The sequence below is a fragment of the Ambystoma mexicanum genome, chromosome 11 (assembly GCF_040938575.1).
Source record: "Ambystoma mexicanum isolate Mex_15411 chromosome 11, UKY_AmexF1_1, whole genome shotgun sequence".
NCBI classification, from domain to species: Eukaryota; Metazoa; Chordata; class Amphibia; order Caudata; family Ambystomatidae; genus Ambystoma; species Ambystoma mexicanum.
Window position 1 is genome coordinate 865,333,817 of NC_090934.1, and position 20,166 is coordinate 865,353,982.

The 20,166-nt window shown below is 48.1% G+C and overlaps 1 protein-coding gene across 2 annotated transcripts in view; it reads left to right on the forward strand.

Moving 5' to 3' along the window:
• The window catches only part of LOC138503848 (6-pyruvoyl tetrahydrobiopterin synthase-like), a 101,742-nt gene that overhangs the window by 54,971 nt on the left and 26,605 nt on the right, over positions 1-20,166 (forward strand). For both annotated transcript variants that reach the window (XM_069623905.1, XM_069623906.1), the window contains exon 2: positions 8,756-8,835. In XM_069623905.1, coding sequence (XP_069480006.1) covers positions 8,756-8,835 — 80 coding nt within the window. The remainder of the gene's footprint in view (positions 1-8,755; positions 8,836-20,166) is intronic.

Sequence of the window (20,166 nt, forward strand, 5' to 3'; positions counted from 1 at the left end):
ATGTAACTTATGCGCTAAGGGCCTTTGGTCCGATGAAATCGTGTACGTGTGCTGACGCGCTAAGGGCCTTTCCACGAATTACACGCTGACGTGCACTGTTTTCACGTGCCAAATCACTCCGTATCAAGCTGGCCACGCGAAAACACACAGAAGACCATGCTCCTGCCCCGAAGGCCATTTTCCTGTCCTCCAGAGCCCCGAGCATACTCCCACCTGCCATCTGCTGCTGCCTGACTGCCAGCTGCCCACGTGCCCTGCTATTTGGTGCCTGCATATCAACCATCTGCAGGGGTCCAGTTGCTGTGTCCACTCCTGCTGGAACAGAAGACTCCCGACTGGGATACCATCGCTCCACAGCCCAGCCCCAGGACCCAGTTGCCCACCCACGCCTGCCTCGGGGGTCGCCATGTCGGTGCAAACACCATCTGAGACCACTGGCGACCCCCAGCCAGAGAGGCAGAGGGCCACCAGCTTCAGTCAGAAGGAAGTTGGTGTCCTGGTGGAGCATGTCCTGGGGCATTACGATGCCCTCTTCGGAACATCACACGCCAACAAGGAAGGACGGGAGAGGATCTGGGACGACGTAGTGGTTGCCATCAATGGGAGGGGGTGGCAACCCGCGGTATCAAGCAAGTCAAGAAGCGCTGGGAGGACTTCAGGTCCAGGACCCTCATAAAGGCCCGGCGCCTCGCGGAGGGGTGCCGGGCACGCATGAGTAACATCCAGATGAAGGTCCTGGAACGCGTAGGCCCAGCGCTCCATGCCCAGATCCTGCAGAGGCAGACCTGTCTGGAGTTGAGCGGTAAGTGGCCAAGCATTGGTGTGTGAGACAGGGCATGTTGCAGTGTGCTGGTAGTCTGATACTTGCCTGTATGTGTGACATAGGCCATGTATGGATGTGTGTGTGCAGGGACATCATGGTCCTGCATGTGAGGCCACTAATGTGTGAACCACATGGTTGGTGCATGAGTTACAATGCTACATGGAGAGCTGTATGCGTAATGCACACATGAAAGCATGGCAGTCTCTGTTCTTGGACATGGAGGGGGGGTGAGGGATGGGTGCTGATATCATGAACATGTATGGTGCACGTGTGTGTGTGTCTGAGAAGTGTGTGTGTGTGACTTTGAAACACCATGGATGCATGTGACTGTGAAGGCAACATCTTGGTTAACAGAGTCCCTTGTACATGGATGCTGATGTTGATTGCAGGCGGCGGGACTGTTTCTGCATGTGTGTTGCGTGCATTCAACCATGTGTTGTAGAGGGACAGGATGGAAGTGACATTTGACAGTGCCACTCATGTGTTTTTGATTCCTGTGTAGGGAAATGATGTACTGTACCCTGATGCTTGTGTTCTATGTCTCCCTCTACGCAGCGTCAAGTGAAGAAGAGGGCGGAGATGGCGCTGTGGAGCCAAGCCGCGGGGATGCCTCCACCGGGCGGCGACGCAAGACCCAGCCACCCTCCCAGGAAGTTCCATCATCCTGGAGCGAGGGGGCTGGTGCCACATCTGCCATTACAGCTGTAGCGGAAGGGCCGGGTGAGCCCCCACAGGGGCTTCCAATGGCGGAAGACGGTGCGGAGACATCCAGGTTGGTGGTCTCCACAGAGGAGGAGGAGCCCGCTACTGAGCCGGACATGGGGCCTGGTGGGGGTAGTACCACTGGTGCAAGTGGTGCAGTCCAGGGCCAGGGTCAGGAGGCAGCACAGGTCACAGCGGAGGGGCCTGTGCATGTCGCTGTCCTTTACCCTGTGACTGCACCAGCATGCACCAGCAGGGATGCCCCGTCCCAGGCCCATCTGCAGGTAGGGGAGAGTGCCATGTCATCTGCCTCTCCACTACCTGCGGACGAGGGGTCCCACGACCGTATGGGCTCCGTCCTGGTTGGTGTTGCATTGCGCACGCGTCATTCATGATGACGTGCATTCTTCATGGGTGGAGAACGCACGCCATCACGAAGAGCAGCGTCGTGACGTGGCACTGCTGGGAGGGGCCCTGGTCAGTGGGTTCCTACATGTGTCGCGCACTCTGGCGGACCTCTCCTCTTCTGTGGAGACTATGCGCCAGTCGTTCTCCACACCGTCTTCCGGCCCAGATTCCACCAGGGCCCCCTGTGGACCTGGCCCAACCAACACAGCCAGCTTGGTGGAGCTCACATTCCTGCCACAGTCGTGAGTCGGCGGTCCAGCAGGGGTGGACACCACAACTGGAGACCAGCTGATGGAGGATGTGCAGGCACCATCAGACAGGGCACATGGACAGCAGCAGCATCAGGAGCAGGCTCTGGGCCATCAACATCGGAGGGGCAGGCATCGGCCAGAGGGCAGGAGGACCCAGGAATGGGAGCGTCTTCCGTGTGGCAGCGGTTGGGCCAGCGGATAGATGCGGAGCTGTGGCGGGTGGAAGAGGTGCGTCTCACCATGGTCAGGGCGGAGTTCTCCATGCGTCGGGCGTTGAGGCGGGCAGAGTGCCTCGAGGCAACTCGCAGGGAGTTGGAACAGGCCATGAGTGCCTCCCTGCGAGACCTCGGGGCCAGGGCAGAGGCCCGCCTCCAGGACATCGACATGGAGTTCGATGATGCCCTGGCCCGGGACACCACAGAGTGAGCCGCAGGACTTGCCGGCCACCATTGTATATAGTTAGTGTTAGGTTTCCTTTCTGTTTTGCTTATTTTGGAGCGCTTGGACAATGCACCACATTTTTGTATATAGTTTTTTATTAGGTAGTCTTTTTTGTAGGTTTCATTTCATTAGTTGAGCTCATGGACCCTGGATTGTTGATTTGTACATAGTTCACCAGTGGATAAATCTTTTTTTTTTTTATTTTCACCATGGAGCAATGGATTTCACTTTCTTTTTTCCCTTGGATTTGCTTTGTTGGACTGAGACTTTGGACACCATTTCTTTTGGATTTCTTTGGATTATGATTTCTTGTTTTTTATTATTTTACGGACAAGCAGCGTTTCTTTTCTTATTCCCATTGTTGTGTGTTGTTTTTTAATTACATTCATGTTGTGTTTAATAAATTTTTTTCATCATACTTCCATGTGCGGTATTATCTCATTGGTTTCATGCATGTCATGTTATGGGGTTTCACATTCACTTGCACCCATTGTGTGTGTGTGACGGACGTGTGTTCATTTACATACTTGCCATTGGGGTTGTATCATGTAATTGGCATTTCTATGTGGGTGGATGCAATACTTGGTTGGGTCTTTGGGCTGTTGAGGCTGGCCATAAGGCCCATGATTGAGGATCATCATGACGTGGGGGCATGGGGACATGAGTGGGGGCCTGCTGGCAGGTGCCCCTGACTGCTGGGGGGGTGGGGGTGCAGGGAGACATGAGTGGGACATGAGTGGGGGCCTGCTGGCAGGTGCCCCTGACTGCTGGGGGTGAGGGTGCAAGGGGACATGAGTGGGGGCCTGCTGGCAGGTGCCCCTGACTGCTGGGGGTGCAGGGGTCATGAGTGGGACATGAGTGAGGGGCCTGCTGGCAGGTGCCCCTGACTGTTGGGGGGGTGGGTGTGCTGGGGGACATGAGTGGGGGCCTGCTGGCAGGTGCCCATGACTGCTGGGGGGTGGGGGTGCAGGGAGACATGAGTGGAACATGAGTGGGGGTCTGCTGGCAGGTGCCCCTGACTGCTGGGACGTGGGGGTGTAGCGGGACATGAGTGGGGGCCTGCTGGCAAGTGCCCCTGACTGCTGGGGGGTGGGGGTGCTGTGGGACATGAGTGGGGGCCTGCTGGCAGGTGCCCCTGACTTCTGGGGGGTGCGGGTGGAAGGGGACATGAATGGGGGCCTGCTGGCAAGTGCCCCTGACTGCTGGGGGGTGGGGGTGCTGTGGGACATGAGTGGGGGCCTGCTGGCAGGTGCCCCTGGCTGCTGGGGGGTGGAGGTGCAGGGGGACATGAATGGGGGCCTGCTGGCAGGTGCCCCTGACTGCTGGGGGTGGAAGGGGACATGAATGGGGGCCTGCTGGCAGGTGCCCCTGACTGCTGGGGGGTGGGGGTGCTGGGGGACATGAGTGGGACATGAGTGGGGGCCTGCTGGCAGGTGCCCCTGGCTGCTGGGGGGTGGAGGTGCAGGGGGACATGAGTGGGGGCCTGCTGCCAGGTGCCCCCGACTGCTGGGGGGTGGGGGTGCAAGGGGACATGAGTTGGTGATCATTGGTGCAAGCTGACATGTGGCTTGGCTGGGGGGCATGCCCATGGTGGATGGACTGCCTGCGGGACATGACCAGGGGTGCGGGGTAGTCCCCTGTGGTGTGGACTGCCTGTAGGGGACGTGGAGGGTGTAGAGGGAACACCTGGGAGGACCCACACTGCCAATTCACGTGTAGGACTCCCCGCGCACCCCCATAATTCACATACCCCGCTCTGACAGCAAAATCGCGTGTGAAACTTCCCGCGCACCCGAGGAATACACGTACCCCACTGCACAGGGCCAATCGCATGTGAAACTTCCCGCGCACCCCTGAAATACAACTACCCAGATCCAATCACATGTGAAACTTCACACGCACCCCAGGAATACACGTACCCCACACAGGGCCAATCGCGTGTGAAACTTCCCGCGCACCCCTGAAATACAACTACCCAGATCCAATCACGTGTGAAACTTCACACGCACCCCAGTAATACACGTACCCCACTCGCATAGGGCCAATCGCGTGTGAAACTTCACACGCACCCCAGTAATACACGTACCCCACTAGCACAGGGCCTATCGCGTGTGAAACTTCACATGAACCCCAGAAATACACGTACCCGGATCCATTCACGTGTGAAACTTCCCGCGAACCTCAGTAATACAAGTACCTCACTAGCACAGGGCCTATCACGTACCCCACTCGCACAGGGCCTATCGCGTGTGAAACTTCACATGAACCCCAGAAATACACGTACCCGGATCAATTCACGTGTGAAACTTCCCGCGAACCTCAGTAATACAAGTACCTCACTAGCACAGGGCCTATCGCGTGTGAAACTTCCCGCGCACGCCTGAAATACACGTACCCCACTTGCACAGGGCCTATCTCGTGTGAAACTTCCTGCGCACCCCTGAAATACACGTACCCGGATCCAATCACATGTGAAACTTCCCGCGAACCCCAGTAATACACGTACCCCACTCGCACATGGCCTATCGCGTGTGAAACTTCCTGCGCACCCCTGAAATCCACGTACCCACTCGCACAGGGCCTATCGCGTGTGAAACTTCCTGCGCACCCCTGAAATACACGTACCCGGATCCAATCACGTGTGAAACTTCCCGCAAACCCCAGTAATACACGTTCCGCGCTCAGCGTTTGCTGTGTGGCGGCCCTGTAAACTGGTACAGGGTTAGCGCAGCCCTTTGCGCTGGATTGGGGATTTTGATGGCTTTTCCTTGCGCGAGGGCGTTCTTCGGGGCGTAACTGGCGCTGCTGCAGGGTCGCTGCGCCACGGCTGGTTTTGGATGCTGAAATCCATGAATACACTGTGCGCGGAAATGGATTTTAGCGCACGCGGCTGGCGCAGAGATTTGCACGCGCACACTGTGCGTCAGCTGCGTGCGCCACTTGTGCGCGTATTTCTATGAATTACTGTGTTACTTTTTTCATTATTTGAAACAGGCGGGTAGCATGTTTTGAATTTTATGAATAAAATATGCAGTTTCTCTCCAAAAGTACACCTTTTTTCATATCAAACACGCAGGCAGCGTGGTATATTTGATAGACCTTTTATTTCACAAATTAGTTGGGTGCTGTGGTTGGGGCTTTACCTTACAATGTGTGTGTCCCTTCATAATGGTCAATCCCACCAACTGCACTTTTCACGAAGAGTTGGTATTTTGCACATGAGATGGATTTATTGAAGATAGCCACACCCCCCCCCCTCAAAAACCCACCCCCTATTAATTAAAGTTTGCTGGTCAGTCCTCATCTAACAGTAGAGCCACACACCAAAGCTCCACGGGGAAACCTCATAATGAAACTCTAAGCGAAAGCCCATCAGGGAAGGGGCTTTGAAGAACAGCGGTCATAACAGCTTTGGTCCCAATTCACACCTTCAGTTCAGACCACTCTCCTAATCCTACAACTGGATAGAGTACAAGGGCCCTCCAATTGGAATGACTTTTTCTCGGAAATAGGGACAGGAGAGGGTTTAGAAGGAGTGGGTCTTTAAAGCTACACATGTTTGTGAATTGACTTGCCCAACAACAGGTACTTTTGAGTTGCAGTGTTCAAGGTGGGAAGGTCTCTGCATCAACTCCTGGCGGACATGTTCTGCATGGATGAGAATGCCATGGCTATAACCCAGGGGTCTAAAACCAGTGGCTTTCTGGATGTTGTCGACTACATCTCCAGGAAGCCCTAGACGCCACAATTGTTATGGACCTTGGGAGTCTTATTCCAATACATCTGGCGAGCCGTACTTTGCAGAACCCTATTATAGTCCAGTGTAATGGATGGGGCAGCAGTTGCTCCTGTGCTGCTCTGATGGAAAATAATACCAGGAAGAAACCTGAAAATCCGTTTTCAATCACCTTAACAGATCGTGAAAAATTATGCATTCAAAGTGCAAGTCAGTTTAACTTTAACAGTGTTTGGATTACTGGTATAATTTGGTGTTTTTTAAATACATAAAAGACATGTTTTTGGGGGCCTGAAGGCTGCAGAACATGGTTCAGAGGCATGAAGATTTATGTTTGGGGGTGGTGTGTCAGTGTACCAAGCCCACTGCCATCATCCTCCCCGAAACTGTAGTGTCTTCTACGGTCCTGGTAGCACAGCCCCTATAATACATGCTGGCTTAACTAGGGGAGATGTGGGTATGCAAAGGGGTTCCTGGATTATAGGGCAGCTGGAGAGCTAGGGTGTCTAGCAAGATCCCTGCCTTAAAAGAGGTGACCAGATGTGGCTAACTTGAGAGAACTACTGACTTGGCCGTCGCATCAATGCTGAGTAGCATTCAAGCTATCACACTCCTAGTCCAGCAAGGGCATGCCACACATACTAGAACCACTCACCCAGAGAAAGTAGATGACGGTGTATTTCGTTCTTATCAAACATGAAAGGCAAGGAAGGCCACGCCCAGTTCTCAGCCCAGGGAGCCTAGACTGGGAAGAAAACACGAGACACCTGGAACTCCACCCACTGTTTCGCACATAGAATAACAAGAAAATCAAGCTTTTTCCGAGGATTTAGAATTTAGGACTGGAATCTTATGAGTAGAAATGTCCATGCAGAACCACTTCCTCTAATTTGAGTCCCGGAGAACATTGTGTGACCCCCATGTTCCTCACATCGCCCCTCCTTTACCCGATGGGATATGACGCAGTGTTTTTCTTCTCACTTTTAATGAATATGGCTAAACTGTAACCACAACCACACAACCAGTACTGTAAAAAGTTATATTTGGCCTGGAGCCCAAATTCAAAAATTCAAAAGAATTTGGGAGGTTTTGGTAAGGTCCAAAGTGAGGAGATGCATCTTAGTTGCTAGGGGATGCTTCCTTGTGCCTTATTGGTCACGGTTGTGTAAGTGCCTGCAGGTGGGAGATAAGAAAAAGAATGGAGCGTGGCTGGAGTGGATGAGGCAAAGAAGGGAACGTGGCTGGAGTGGATGAGGCAAAGAATGAATGTGGCTGGAGCGGATGAGGCAAAGAAGGGAACGTGGCTGGAGTGGATGAGGCAAAGAAGGGAACGCGGCTGGAGTGGATGAGGCAAAGAAGGGAACGCGGCTGGAGTGGATGAGGCAAAGAAGGGAACGTAGCTGGAGTGGATGAGGCAAAGAAGGGAACGTGGCTGGAGTGGGTGAGGCAAAGAATGAATGTGGCTGGAGTGGGTGAGATAAAGAAGGGAACGTTGCTGGAGTGGGTGAGGCAAAGAATGAATGTGGCTGGAGTGGGTGAGGCAAAGAAGGGAACGTTGCTGAAGTGGATGAGGCAAAGAAGGGAACCTGGCTGGAGTGGGTGAGGCAAAGAAGGGAACGTGGCTGGAGTGGGTGAGGCAAAGAATTAATGTGGCTGGAGTGGATGAGGCAAAGAATGAATGTGGCTGGAGTGGATGAGGCAAAGAATGGAACGTGGCTGGAGTAGATGAGACAGAAAGGAACGTGGCTGGAGTGGATGAGACAAAGAATTAATGTGGTTGGCAACGGGACACACAGTTTGCAATCAATGATTGATCCCTATCACTAATGGAATGATATGATGTGGCATTTATAACACGCCTATACACAAGTGTTTTCATGCTCTGACAAATGAGGTGATGCACATCTGAAGGTGTGCTGCTGTGTCTGGCAGCATGCATGTTTGCTTATGTGGATCCATGAGCCTCTCTATGAAAAATAGCATTGATTTCAAGGTCGGTGGTCTCAAGCGACACCTGTTGCTCATACAAGGATGTATCACCAATCTAACATTGGATGCATATCGTGGGACATCTTAAGCTTGCTTGAGAATATTTGAAGCAAGAGAAGACAGGGAGACTTCTTGGTGTTATGGTAGACCTGGGCTGCAAATTCATCTCTGCCACCTGCTGTCAATACATTCCTCCACAGCTTCCGACAGACTTTCCAACACCCGAGAGCTGGTACTGGGGCCCTGTGGGGATGCAGCATTGGGGCAGTCCTAGCTACCCCAGGCCTAAAGCCATTGGACGAGGCACATTGGAACGGGGTTTAAACCCGTCAAATGGACAATAGTAGGGCTGGTGGGATTTGACTTGGGCTATTTGACTGATTCCTTTCACTCTTTTCCTTTCAGCAAGCTCCTGAGTGACGAAGAAAACAGGGAAGTGTACGGAAAATGCAACAACCCCAATGGGCACGGACACAACTATCGAGGTGAGAGAAGTGCCGCCTTTGTCCAGTTCTGACAGCACTGCCTTATGGTGAACCATACACACCAAACCCCACTACACACCAGTGTCATGAAGGAGCGGCAGCCTGTCCTAAGGAGTCACTACTTGTGCACAGAGAACTGACCTTCACCATCTTCTCAGTGTGTATTACTGCCTCTCCGTATTGCCACATGTAGTATTGGGATAGGTGACCGCTGAGCCGTAGTGCTGCATGTATTATGGGATAGTGACAGAATGGATGAATGCCCTCCCATACAGCTGCACACCCTCCGTACTGCCCCACACCCGCTGAAGTGAGATCAGGATAGATGACTGCTTATCCATAGTGCTCTATATATTCTTACATTACATTACTGAAATTATATAGCGTGCTGTGGACCCTGGGGCATAAGGGCGTAGTTAAGGCCGGAGTTAGGTATTATCCAAACAGATGCGTTTTTAGCACTCTCTTAAATGCAGGTAAGGAACTCTGGAATCTTAAGCCTTTTGGTAAATTGTTCCAGAGTTTGGGAGCCGAAGAGAAAAAGGCTCCCTTCTCGGCTTTGGTGGTTCTGCAACTGAGCTGAATAAGCAGGTTCTGTCCATTGGAACTCAAACTCCTACCAAACCAAACTCCTCTCTGGGGTGTTATCAATAGAGATGGCTGCCCATCCATACTGCTCCAGCCCCTCTGGGTCACAATCTACTGCACTGCTAATTTGACCCATTCCTGGTAGTTCTGTCTGCAGCATTACACACAATACCAGTGGTCTGCAACCTTTTGGTCTACATGTGTTTTGGTCTACAGCTCCCATCAGCCTTAGCCAGTATACACAATGGTGAGGGATCATGGGATTTGTATTCCAAAACATCTGGAGAGACGCAGGTTACAAACCCGTTCAAAAGACCATGGGCTTCTGCCAAAAATGTGATGGCTATTGTGAGCTCAGCTGGTTTGTTGCCATTCTGGTGAAGTCAGGGTGCACAAGGTTAATTTGTCGCAAATCCATACATGGGCTAGATGACCCAGAAGTCTATTGGCACATCACTGCTTTTAAATCTGTGTATGGAGCTGTTGGGGAGGGGGGGGTCTCACTGGGGCGCTGGACAATATGCAGTATGCAGATGACAGGCAGCGGCAGTGACCAGATGTTCACGTTCATAAGAGCTGCCTTATGGGCATCGAGGAGTGGATGGTTGATCAATTTTGCAAACGAAATACATTTAAGTTAGAATTCATGTGGTTACATAATGGTCCTGCAAAAGGCCAATGTAGTTTGCTGCCAGAAGGCAGAAAATCGGGCTAATAATGAACACCAGAGAAAGATGAAACTCTATTGAATCGAGACGTTAGATCTCTTTTAGAGTTAGGCAGATTTTTGACCGGAAATACTGCATGCAGCAATTACTGTTACAGCATGCAGTATCATTTAAGGAAATCCACCTAATTATAAGAATACCGCCTGGTTGGTTGGCGGTAATGGATGCAGATTTCCTGAAATACCGTATGCAGTATTTGTGGAAGCCCCCCTAAAATCTTCTATTATTTCAAAATTAATTTGACCCTCATTTTGAAGAGGGCAATGGCTTGTAAGCTGTTGCAGTTCACACCTGCCCCTTTTGTGCATTGCATGGCAAAGGGGATGCGAAAGGGGGCTTCAGGGATGCCCCTTTTGTTGCCCCAGGCAGGAATCTATATCCTGCAGTGAAGGGAAGCATTTGCTCTTTTCTCACTGCTGGAAAAAAACGACAAAAATCTTCTGGAGACGGTTTAATCTTTAGGTGGAGGCAAATATATGAGAATTTGAAACAGTTATTCTTATGAATATCACATGAGGTAACTACCCCACGCTTTATAATCAACCAGAGCAGTAAACGGGCGGTATTCATTAATGCTGTTTGGTTTTACCATTACCGCCTAACTCTACATGAATCCCTATATCTTTACTCATGCATTTCGAACGGCATGCATATGGAAACTATACCATTTTCCTTTTTTGAGCCCTAATTGCACATAGACTGGTTTGAGGAATGTGTCAATTTGCACCTTGCATAATTTCTTAACCACTCCTAAATAAATCTGACAAACATACCCTAAGGATCTTGGTCTCTCCATTTGTCATTTAAAAACACTACTGTAGGGTACACTTTGCACCAGTGTTAAAACTTGAGAGACAACTGATTACTCTGTGAAAGATTAAGTGCTAAGGAATAGTGCCTTCCCTTGTAAGCGCAGAATGAGTGGCGCATAGAATGGCAGATGCAACTGTGTTCATTTCAGACACTAATGACTGCTGCGCCATATTGCTTCCTCCCAAGGGGCCTTCTCAGAATAGATGATGACTCCTTGATACTGCAATACTGTGGTCTAGTGTTTAATGAATACTCATGAGGTCCTCACTGCCGCCCAGGCTTTTTTAGTGTGGATGCCAGCTCAGCCATTCTGCTCCAAGCAGCAAGACCCATCTCTGATTAGATGGCTGCGGCTTTATACTGCTCTAATGCTCTGAGCCCCAGTAGTGGACTTTGGATAAATGACTGGATCTCCATATTGCTCTTTGTCCAGAGCAGTGCCCTTAAGATAGATGCCTGCTTCTCCAATCCTCTTTAAGTATCCAGGATGATTCTCATAATAGAGGGTTGCTTCTCCATAAAATGTCTGGATCACGGGCACCTTCCTTGGTCAGACGCCTGCTTCTCCAGACAGTTCTAGTAGTCCAGGGGACTTCTCAGAATATAGGGCAGCTTTTCCATAATGTTCCATAGGCACCATGCTTAAATAGATGCCTGCTTCTCCATACTGCTGTAGGTGTTGAGTTTTCCTTGGATACTGCTCTATTTTCCAGGGATCTTCTAAGACTAGATGAATGTTTGTACACACTGCTCCTTGTCCCCAAGTGCCTTCCTTGGATAGCTGGCAGCTTCTCCTTATGGATCTACATCTCTAGAGTCCTTCTTTGGAATGAACACTTCTCCACACTGTGCTAGGTGTTCAGGGGCCTTTCTTGGATGGATGCCTGCATCTCCATTCTGCTCTAGTCCTCCAGTGATCTTCCCCTTCTTCATACTGCTCGAGCTGTCCAGTGGTCGCCGATAGATGTCTTTCTCCATACTGTTATAGGTCCCAGGGGGACTTTCTCAGATACCTGCTTCTCAACACTCCCCAAGGTGTACAGGGGTCTGTCTTGGGTAGATGCCGACTCTTTCCTATACTGCTCTAGCTGCCCGGGTGTCTTCCTTGGATAGGTGGCTGCGTCTCCAGAATGCTATTGGTTTCCAGTGGTCTTTTCAGGATAAATGGACCTTTATCCATACTGCTATAGATGTTCAGGGGTCTTCCCTGGATAGATTTTTGCTTCTCTTTATCTCTATATGGCTCCTATTCCCCAAGTGCCTTCCTTTGGTGGATGTCTACTTCTTTCTATTGCTCTAGGACAACAGGCTACATTTGATAGATTGCAGCTTGTTCTTACTGCTCTGGGTCTCCAGTGATCCTTGGATAGATGCCCGTTCTCAATGCTGCTGTTTCTTCATATGTCTCAAGGTGGTCAGTGGCCTTTTCTGAACTGGCTGCTTTTCCACACTGCTACACGTCCCCAAGGGTCTTCCTTGGATAGATACCTACTTCTCCTAACTGCTAAATGTGTACAGAGGTTGTATTGGGGAGATGATTATTCAGCGTATGTATGTGTCTGAGTGTCCTCCTTGGACAGATGACTTGACTCTCCATACTGCTCTAGGTTTCTAGTGTCTTGGAGTAGATGCCAGCTTCTCCACACTACTGTAGGTGATGCACAGGGGTTTTCCTTGGATAGATGCATGTTTCTCCATACTGCTGTAGATGCCATGTGTTTTGCCTTGAATAGATGCCTGCTTCTCTTCATTGCTCGAAGTCAGCAGGCACCTTCCTTGGATAGATGCCAGCTTCTCACTGCTCTGAGTCTTCAGTGACCTTCCCTGGCTAGATGCCTGTTCTGTATACTTCGCTTAGTGTCGAGAGGTTTCCCTTGGATAGATGCCTGCTTCTTCATAATGCTCGAGGTGTCCAGTGGACTTTCTTGGATAGATGGCTGTTTCAGCTTACTACTATAGGCTGCTGGGGGTCTTCCTTGGATTGACACTAGCTTCTCCACACTGCTGTAGGCGTACCCAGGGACTTTCTTGGAAAGATATCTACTTCTCCATCCTGTTTCTAGGTGTCTAGAGGCCTCTCTTGGGTAGATGCATACTTCCCCAAACTGCTCTATGTTTCCAGTGGTCTCACTTCAATAGATGACACTGCTTCTACATACTGCTGTAGGTCTCCAGTGGTCTTCTTTGGATCGATGCATACTTCTCCTTCATGCTCTTAGCACCCAGGGCAGATGGGGCGGGGGGGCTTCATTGGGTAGATGCATGCTTCGTCATCCTGCTCCAAGTGTCCCGGGGCCTTCCTTGGATAGATGGCACTGCATCCCCATACTGCCCTACGCCTCCAGTGGTCCTCCTTACATGGACTGTGCTGCGTCCGCATACTTCTTGTTCCCAGGTGACTTCCTTCAATAGATGTGTCCTTTTCCATACCCCTCTAGGTGACTACTCAGAAAATATGCTTGCTTCTCCATACTTCCCTGGGTTTCCAGGGCTCTTCCTTGGATAGATGTGTACTTCTCCTGCTCCTTCTCCGGCGCGCACCATGAAGAAGCACCGGTGAAGCACCGCTTTGCACCGGACCCCGATTGCTGCATATTGGACTTGGTGGACTTTGTGCTATAATCCTGCTGTCACTTTAACTGCGTAGCCCCGCCCTCGGAGGCGTCGCTACAAATTGAGGACGCCCCGCACACCAGCGCGCGCGCACACCAGGAAGCAGCACCGGTGAAGCATTGCTTTGCCGCTTCGCCGCGGCGTTGAGCGGTGCGGCACCGGTGCCTGACTAGCATTCGCTGTCCTCCCTGTTTACATCTCTCGATGCGCCTGCCCTGCGGGTTTGGACGCTGAACTAGCCAGTGCTCCCGAGTAAGTGTTTCTCCTTGTTTTCAATTCTTGAGGCGCCCACTGTGTGGCGGCGGAAGCCGAACTAGCTGGTCCTTTCGGGTGTGTGTTCCCCTTTATGTTTGTTTTTGTTCAGTATGAATCTGACCATTTACACTCTGCGGACGGGCATGCCCATACCGCCGCCCAACGTGTGTGAGAATTCAGGGCTTGATTTTAAAAAAATGCACAACCTCACATAAAAGTTTTTTTGATGCAAATAATTGCTCTACTCTGAAACGATTTTTGGTGGCAGCTTCTAAAGTTGCCGCAAATCGTTCAAAGGTTTCAGGTGGCACAGACATTCGTGGTTTTTTCCCAGTGAATGTGGCAAAGGTGCCTGACACTCCCCCTCCTACGGTCTGCCCTGTAAATCAAGTGCAAATCACCAGTGGGAGAGCGGAGGTGGATTGTACTAAGGTGGTGAAACCTATGCCTGGAGCTCTAACAGATTGTGTGGTGTCACGGGGGGGGGTGTCCGTGACATCAGTAGCCACCTCAATTGGTGAGAGTTTTATTATGGCCTCCAATGATGTTGCTGTAATTAATTTGGACTCCATGCATACGGACTACTCCTCTCAAACTTTGTCCGAAAAACTATCATTTTCACCAAACATGTGTCCTGTGGCGAGTCCGACCAGGTCTCGCCTCTCTGCTTCCTTCTTAGTTCCTACGCCCAGGTAAGCTAGGCAAGGAGAAGATGGGTCACCCTCTCCCAGAGGAAGCAGAGTGGTGAATCTAGCCTTTGAAGCTATGAACACTACAATTAACTCTCTAGTTAAACTGTTTGAATCCTTAAACAACAAGATCTCAGCGCAGAGCGCGCAGTTAGCTTCTATTGTGGTTTGGCAGGCCATGCCCACAGCTCTGAGGGGAAAGGAGTGTGGTAAGCAAAAAACAGTAGCTCTGTCTCCAATCAGGGCTCCGGTTACTGATTTCACCACCTCTCCTATAAGGCAAACTGTTTACACTCCTTTTTCATGGCCCGGTTCGATCTCGGCTGAGAATTCTGCTGTCCCTTTATTCATAGAAGTTATTATCGATCCTTTTGTGTCTGATAATGAAGAGGTAAATCCGTCTATTCAGTTGCCTACTAAGCCTGAAAGACAAATATATACCATATTTGCAAAACCCTTTAAAGGAGCTTCTAGATGTCCCCTGGAAAAAAATCTGTGTTCGAAGAATTTCGGCAGTGAAATTGGTGCTGACCCTGTTCAAAAATCTAAGAATGTCAAATCTAAGAAGAATTTAAAACCTGGTTCCACTAAACAGTTTATCAAAGCTGTGAATATTCCATCTAAAAGCGCTTCTGCAGTTACAGCAGAAGTTGTGAAAAAAAAAATATATTGAACTAAACCAACTAAAAAGGATTAAAGCGGGGGTGGCTAACCAAAAATGTGTTCAAGAGTCATATGCTCCTCTGGATAACCTTTTGGAGGCGTTACAGCCGGAACCCAATCCATCCCCGACTCCAAATCCGGAAGAAGGGGCTCAGACTATTATTCTAGCCTCTACGCACTCTAATACGCTTACAGGCACTGGTGACAGGCGAGAAGAAATCAAAAGGGAAGTGGACGCTTTTATGTCCAGGTTTGTGCAATTGCCGAACATAGGTGCCCCTAAAATCTTGCTTAAAACTGTGACTTTTGGTGCCTTGGGGTTATGTGCCACAGGTCCTAAAACAAAAGTAACATGCCCAAACAAGATTGAGAACCAGCCAAAAGGGGCGTTGAGGCAGAGCCATCAATCAGATGTACAAAATGAGCATCCACACCCAAAACCAAGAAGGTTCTACGGTGCCGGGGAAGCCTAGATCCGATTCCTTTGAGGGGAGGGGCGATGAAATACCCCAATTACTTCAAGCCCTTCTTCCCAAACCTACACCAAAAGCTTCAATGCCTGAGGAACCAAAATTACAACCTCGCAAGCAGCCACTTAAAAAAAAATGTCGAACTCCAAACAAAACACACATGCAAATACATTAATTTTGGGGTGCAGACCTGATCCTCATTCTCAATATTTGCTAAATAGGCATAGTATATTGGAAATATTTTTCGATATACATCAACTTGAGGACATAGGATCAGCAGATATTGAACAAATTGAATTTTTGGATGAGAATGTGTTAACCACTATTTGTTTGAAACTAGGATCAAGGTTGGTACGTAACATCATTTGGGCAGCTAAGAGCAAACTATGTGAGCTGGTTTTTATTTTACTACTGGGTCCATCAGAGAGTGAAGACTATGAGAAATGTTCCATCCCTAAATCAGTTCCAAGTAACATCATGGATTGTGCTCAGTCTATGCAATCCCAATGGGTCTGTAACTGTATAGCCAAAAGTTTGCTAACTCAACAGTGTGAGAATGATGTGATAAAGCTTGCCTCGTGGAATACACAAGGGCATTCTCACTTGTTTAACAATCCAAACTCCAATCTAAATAGTTACGACATCATCTTGTTGCAAGAAACGTGGCTGACTATGTCTCCAATTTGGCATGATCACATTATGCATGTTACACCTGCCATGTGCAGGGATAAAGGTCGTCCTATGGCTGGTTTGATCACATGTATTAAAACCAGCTCAGAGCTTAAAATGATTTCCACCTTTTCACCAAATCCCTTTATACAATTGACCTTAATTTCCATCAGCACATCGCTGTTTGCGTTGGTTAACATTTATTGGAACTGGCAGGGCATTGATGATTCGAAATTCTTTAAAGATCTTGACTGTTTTCTGGACTATGCTACCTTGCTCCCAGATGTGGCCCATACGGTGTTGGCTGGGGATCTTAACCTGCATTTGTTTTCACCTGGGAAAGCAGGGGAATCTATTTGACAAACACAATGGAAACACAATGTCATCACGTGGCCTAATAATGCTTAATGGTTCATGTATGGATGATAATCCGCCAAATTTCACCTGGCATCGTGGGGAGTCTCAAGCCATTATTGACTATGTGTATGTGGATCCTAAGCTGATGTCTTTGGTAAGTCAATTTCAGACAGTTCTCACCTCAGTTAGTGATCACCTTATACTACCCAGTTTGTGGCATGTTCCCTCGAAAGGCTTTGCAAATGTAGTGACAAAGTATCATGGGACTGTAAGGTCGAACACTCGGGTTAATCGGGTAAGATGGTCTGAAGAATGTCTTACACAATACGCCTTTTCGCTTACATCTGCGTATGCCCATTCCTGACTAGCTGGGGAAAAATCTAATGTGTGCTATTTTGATCTTATGCAGAAGTATTTAGTAAGCCATCGAAAATCCCCTAAATCAACATTATTGAAAAGACATTTATTTGACGCTCAGGTCAAAAATAAAAAAAATGAATATCGAGCACTGAAACGGAAAGCTGCTCAGTTGCCAACTGAGCTTAGAATAGTTGCCTTGGTTAAAATAAAAACACACTACAGAAACTGGTTGCGGACACATCGCGCAGCATTATGGCAAAAGGATGGGGAGCATATGCTTAAACTAATGTGTAAACAAAATACTGCACAAATTTGGGCTACTCTCAATGAAGCTGTTAGCACTCCTCAAACGTTAGTCCAGGGTCATAATGTATCTGAATTGGCATGGATTGAGTACTTTAGGGCAATGTATGCCTCTCCTGCAATTACATCACAGGAGGAGGTCCGGGTTTCAGAAATCCATCTTGAGATCCTAAGAACAGACATACGACATATCTCCTCAATAAGCCAATCCAGAGCGCCAGGCCCAAACGGGTTATCTAATAAGACCTTTAAACTTAAAATCGATTTGTGGACAGAGATATTGTTCTAAATTTTTCAACACATTAACGTTACGCAGATGATCGCGAACTCTTGGAAGCACTCTATTATTATTCCCTTGTTTTAAAAGGGTGATAGTAGTTTGCTACAAAGTTACAGACCAATTGCTTTGTTGGATGCTCCAGGAAAACTCTACAGCCGTATTGTGTTACAACAATTGAATGTATGGACAAAGATTGCAGGTAAACTAGATCCTTTTCAGGTGGGTTTTGTCACCTCCCCTGATATGCTTCTTCTCAATCTGATTAAGAGCAAGTATGCTGAACGTGGACAAAACCTATATATAGCGTTCGTTGATTTCAGCAATGCTTTCGACTCTGTTGACCGTCAGCTGCTGTTTAAAAAGCTTGAGCAATATGGTTGTCCCGTATCCATACTTGCCCTTATTAAATTATTGCACACAGATACGTCTCTCCAAGTTAGATTGTCCTTGGATGGTACATTGTCTGCATCGATTACAACTTATCGAGGACTCAGACAGGGGTGTATCCCGGCCTCCACAATATTTCATCTGTTCTTGCTTGACATGGGCGCGAACTTCGCAGATGCCATTTCTGATGCACCTAAATTGGGAATACAGAAAATCATTTGGCTTCTATATGCGGATGATCGCGTCTTATTGTCATGCACACCTGGTGGGTTGCAAAATTTGTTGGACAAACTTCAAGCTTATGTGAGTGAAAATCATCTCACTATTAATCTTGCCAAGACTCAAGTAGTAACTTGTGTACCTTACGCTAAAAAGAAGTTGTTTAGTTATAAGTGGACATTACAAGATCAGGAGGTAGTCAAAGTCCCTCAATATAAATATCTGGGCCTCCCTTTCACTAGGTGGCAAAAAAAACAGATTTATTTGACACTTTTAGATGCAAAATTTCACTCATTAACATCCCAAGCAAATATACTATTGTACAGATATGGGAAATTCACGTTAAACCATGTTTTAAGGTTTTACCAACAAAAAGCAGTCCCCATTATTAGCTATGGAGCCAAAACACAAATTCCTAAAAGAGAGCTTTTTGGGGATCATCTTGAATCCAGTTTTTGGAAAGCTGTCTTAAAGCTCCCTAAATGCACTCCTTTACCGTTGATTAGGTATGAATTGGGAATTGTGTCGATGCATAATCAAGTAATTTGGAAGTTTTGCCTGTTGTACAGAAAATGTATTATAAGTGCCAATGTACCAAATGTGTTGGGTATTCTTGCAAATCACTTACTCATCCCTTGCATTGTTTTTGCGAAAAAATGGAATAACTATGTGTTGGATGCATTATCCAGCGCGGACATCTCGCTTAATCTTCTATTAATGAATCCAACCAAAGCTAGACAAAAACTTTACCAGGCAGATTGGATTCACACTCGCAGTCAATGCCTGGATTAAGTGGACAGTGATTTCTTAGTGCGGCCTCACAAAAAATTACGCACTATGGAACTGTACTTAGTAAAATCTCTGTCTAATTATATTAGATCCCAATTGCTGCGCTTTCGATTGAATCTGTGTGTGACCAGACAGATCTTAGGAAGAAGACTAATCATTTCCAAAGATGAAATATATTGTCGGTATTGTAAAGATGTTGAACAGATTGAAACACTGCGGCATCTGGTTGTTGATTGTCAAGCTTTAAGGGTAATTCGGAAAACAACTGTTTAAGATGTGCAGTCCTCTTGCTCTGCCCCGACCCAGTGAGGAAATTTGGGCTCATCTTGTGTCTAATGCTACAATTTCTATTCAAATTGCACTAGTCCAATTTGTCAATGCAGTTATTCCTTCCTGTATATTGCGAGTTATAAATTGCTACTCATAATGTTTCTTGCTGCATATACTTCTGGGCATTAGTTTTCATTATGCAATTGTTTTTGGTATTGTGCTTTGAAATATGCACTGATGAATTTTCTTTTATATTCAAATTAATTGTTTTTTAATTTTTAATTGTTAAAACTGATGAATGATTTCTGTAATGTGAATAATCTTTGTGAATAATTTTGTAAGGTTGATATCTTTCAGCCAACTAAAATAAAAATAAAATAAAAAAATACTTCTCCTGCCTGCTCTAAGCAACCGGGCAGAGGGGGTTGGAGGACGGTCTTCCTTAGACAGATGCCTACATCTCCATACTGCTTCAGGTCTCCAGGGGTCTTCCTTTGGATAGATGCTTGCTTCTTCACACTGCTCTGGGTTTCCAGTGGCTTATTTGGATAGGTGCCTGCTTCTCCATACTATACTATACTAGATCTAGATCTCCACGGGTCAAACAGACATTGCATAAAGGCTCACGGAGATACTGCCCACTCCAGGTGCCAGTGTTGTTCGGAGCTTATGCTCCTGTAATGAAACCTCATTGTTCTTTGGAATCCAGAGCCTCCTGTAACATCTCTATCAAAGGGGCGGTCTGAACATAATGCACCGAACCTTTCCTCAGAATTGCGATTATTGGGCTTATTAATGAGCTGGGTGGTTAAAGAAAGGCCAGTCAACAAACACACACCTTTCCCCTCCTCTCATACGGTCAACTTCCAGTCCACTCT